Here is a 3,641-nt window from a genome sequence, read left to right on the forward strand (position 1 = left end):
TCCTGCAGCTCAGGCTCTCGACACACCACTTTCCTCGCAGACCTGCCACCTCATGGTGATGGTCTCGTTGCTCCATCTCCTGCCTCCCCTCTGCATCCCAGGTAGGGCTTGGGAAGGTAAAGAAGGTAAAAGTGTGAGCCAGAGGTTCAGCCCCTCCTTCAGAGTTTGCCAGATGTCCCTCCAAGCCACTTCAGCTTACCACCGTTGGCCATAGCTGCTCCTGAAAAGCAGAGCCTTCCGTGGGTCCCATTTACCACGCGGTGTCCCCACCAGTCTTGTTGGCAAGGAGGAGGTGTCGCACTGCGGTGGCAGTGTGTGCCAGGAGGGGTGAATGAGCCCACGTCCAAGGTGAACCTGGGCCAGCTGAACCGAGCACCGGGGAGCCCCCACCCAGCAGCTGGCAGAGTGGCTGGCCCTGCCCTGGGCACACACTGCCATCAGGGTCCCGCTCTGTGACAGACTCAGGGAGCAGGGTGTGAGTGGGGTGGGAGGTGCTTGTCTCTGGGGTGTCCTCCACAGTGCACCTAAAGAGGCCATGACCCCAGCCAGGCCACAGCTGACCCCACCACAGTCTCTTTCCCGCCAAGAGACCTGGACAGCCCTCTTGCACATCAGCAGGCGGTCCCTCAGCCAGGCCCCACCTAGCTCCACCCACCCCAACACACGGTTCCACTCTGACCCCTGGGATGGCTCTCAGTCCAGGAAAAGCGACTGTTGCTGGCCCTGTGGGCATGGCCACCCTCCGCTCCAGAGCCCGCTGTATTGGTGACAAACATTTGGAACATTAGACCCAGCGGGGATGTCACTGCAAAGCCCTCTGGCCTTGCGGAGGCTGAGCAAGACCACACACGCACACCTCGCCCCGAAGACTGACTCAGGGACTGGGCCGAACCGCAGACCTCACCAGGCACTGGGAGATGTCTGTCCCGCATCAGGCTGCTCAGTAAGTGACACATCCCCCTCCTCCTCAGCATGTTCCGGAAGCCTCTTCCAGCCTGAGGATAGAGGCGCAGACAAGGCATCGTTAGAGGAAGTGGCTTTTCCACTCCATTACTCTCTAGATTGGCAGCAAACAGCCCGGATGCCATCAGTGCCCCTGCTTGGGAAGATGGGGTTTGAGAATTACCGGCCCAGAAGAGGCTGTGGAGGGGCAGCTGCTTGCTGGTGTGTGGACAACAGTCCTCTCCACATGGTCTGGGCTCCAGTGGAAGGTGAGAAAATGATGATGGTGATGATAATGATGATGTGGGTAAGGATGATGGGGGTGATGACGGAGGTGAGGGTGGTAGTGATGGAGGTGAGGATGGTGGTGATGGTGGTGGTGACGGAGGTGAGGATGTGGTGATGGTGGTGGTGATGGAGGTGAGGATGTGGTAGTAGTGATGGAGGTGAGGATGTGGTGGTGGTGATGGAGGTGAGGATGTGGTGGTAGTGATGGAGGTGAGGATGTGGTGGTGGTGATGGAGGTGAGGATGTGGTGGTAGTGATGGAGGTGAGAATGTGGTGGTGGTGACGGAGGTGAGGATGTGGTGGTAGTGATGGAGGTGATAGAGGTGAGTATGGTGGTGTTGGTGGAGGTGAGAGTAATGGGGGTGATAGTGGTGGTGATAGTGGTGGTGGTGATAGTGATAGACAGTGGTAGTGATGAAAGTGGTGATGGAGGTGAGGATGGTGATGGTAACGGAGATGAGGGTGGTGAGGATAATTGATAGTGCTGGTGATGGAGGTGAAAGTGATAATGGAGGTGAGGGTGATGGTGGTGGTGATGGAGGTAAGGGTAGTGGTGATGGTGATAATGGAGCTGATGGAGGTGAGGATGTGGTGGTAGTGATGGACATGATAGAGGTGAGGATGGTAGTGTTGATGGAAGTGAGGGTAATGGGGATGTTGGTGGTGGTGATGGACACTGGTAGTGATGGAGGTGAGGACAATAATGGTGATGGGCATGAGGGTAATGGAGATGATGGTGGTGGTGATGATGGTGATGATATTAATGATGGATAGTGGTAGTGATGGAGGTGGTGATGAAGGTGAGAATAGTGATGGTGATGGAGATTGGGGGGTGAGGATAATTGATAGTGGTGGTGATGGAGGTGAGAGTATTAATGGAGGTGAGGATGATGGTGTTGGTGATGGTGGTGATGGAGGTGATGGTGGTGGTGATGATGGAGGAGACAGGACAAGGTGGTGGAGATGAGGATGGTGATGGTCTTTTCCTGACTGGTCTTAGCTTCCTCCCTAGATAGAAGCACAGTGCTTGCCATCTTGGAGCTGGAGGTGGACCACTCACCCCACGCCCACTGCCCTGACCATCTGTCTCTGCTCTCCTGCATGGCAGGCTGGCACCTGGGCAGAGGTGAGCTCTGCTCTGGAATCCCCCAGCTTTGGGTTCTCAGGGTCTCTGTTGGGGCTGCAGGCAGAAGAAGGTCTCAGCTCAGCCCCTGAGGAGAACCTCCCTCCCACAGATCCCATGCTGAGCGGCTCTGGGAGAAGACAGAGATTCTGCTGCGAGTTGCTGGCGTTGGGGAGCATGAAGCCAGCACGGCTGTCCCCAGAGCAGCCTGTCCCACCTGGGGCAAGGTTTCCTTCCTCACCCACCAGCACTGGTTGGCCAAGTGACTTGCTTTGGCCACCGAGATGTGCAGCAGTGGCACACCCCTCCCAGCAGGGCCATCTCCTGACGCCTGTCCTTGGCTGTGTGAGTGACCCAGTGTTCAGCGAGGAAGCTCCTCCAGGTCTGGCTCAGACGAAGACACCCAGGGCAAGGCTGATGGGCTGTCAATGGCTGTTGCCATGCCCATGCCACGGTCCTGGCTGAGCGATGCCGCCCGGCTCTGGGCGTGTTTGTTGATACAACATAATCCGGTCCTTGCTGACCTGTGTGGTTCATGAGCTGATCCAGGAGAGATCGATAGTGTAGACTCTGGGCACACTCTGCCTTTTCTGCCTGCAGCCGAGGGTCTCTGGACCCTGTGGGCCTCCCTCACCCTCTGCTGAGAGCCAGCCACGGCCCCTTGGCCTCCTCTCCGCCCTCCTCTGACAGGTCACGCCTGTTCCCAGGGGTCCTCTTAGGGGTCTTTCCTCCAGGCCCTCATCTGGGTCAGTGCCAGAGTGCCTATGCCCCCCTCCACTTCCAGTGGACGTCACAGTGGAGTGAAGGCCATGGATGCTCACCGCCACTTATAGCCTAATAATCTGCCCAGAGCCCAACCGAGAACGGTGTGCAGTCCACCTTCCTGCTGTCCCCAGCTCCAGGGGGCCCTTCCCCCCTCGGCCTTCCTGCCTGGTCACATATCCTAGTCCCTCTTGGAGCCTTTTACCACTGCTGTTGTCCCCTGCTGCTGTCCACGGCCGAGACCCCGCCCCCCTGCTGTAGCACAGGAAAGTTGAAGTCCTGGAAGACTGTGAAGTGGACAGACCCGTAACTCCAGCAGGAGCCCTAGATCTGGGTCCTTGTCACAGGTATGAGAAAGTCCCTGTGGCCCCTCCTTGGGATTCCTCAGCCTCCGACTAGGCTTCCCTGTCTTCCTCTGCCCGGCCTCTGCTGGGACGTCCCCTCTCCCTCCAGCTTCCTGCCCAGCACCTCTCCAGCAGGCCACCTGGGGCCAGAGAACCACTTTCAAATTGTGCCCCCGACTTCG

General features: G+C 57.9%; 1 protein-coding gene across 2 annotated transcripts; it reads right to left on the minus strand.

Annotated features, from left to right (window-relative positions):
- On the minus strand, nt 1-2,398 carry LOC144371851 (uncharacterized). Of its 2 annotated transcripts, XR_013431953.1 has the most exons (4): nt 905-2,398; nt 656-757; nt 200-300; nt 1-107 (listed from the first exon to the last, which is right to left on the minus strand). XR_013431953.1 is itself a non-coding variant. In XM_078035183.1 (3 exons), the coding sequence occupies exons 1-3, from the start codon at nt 1,836-1,838 to the stop codon at nt 251-253; spliced, it is 1,086 nt and encodes a 361-aa protein (XP_077891309.1). In that variant the 5' UTR covers nt 1,839-2,398; the 3' UTR covers nt 1-250. The 2 variants fall into 2 exon arrangements, 1 of the variants encoding a protein (XP_077891309.1); XM_078035183.1 differs by having other exon boundaries at nt 1-300.
- Between the last annotated feature and the right edge of the window lie 1,243 nt (nt 2,399-3,641).

Source organism: Ictidomys tridecemlineatus, chromosome Y (assembly GCF_052094955.1).
Source record: "Ictidomys tridecemlineatus isolate mIctTri1 chromosome Y, mIctTri1.hap1, whole genome shotgun sequence".
NCBI lineage: Eukaryota > Metazoa > Chordata > Mammalia > Rodentia > Sciuridae > Ictidomys > Ictidomys tridecemlineatus.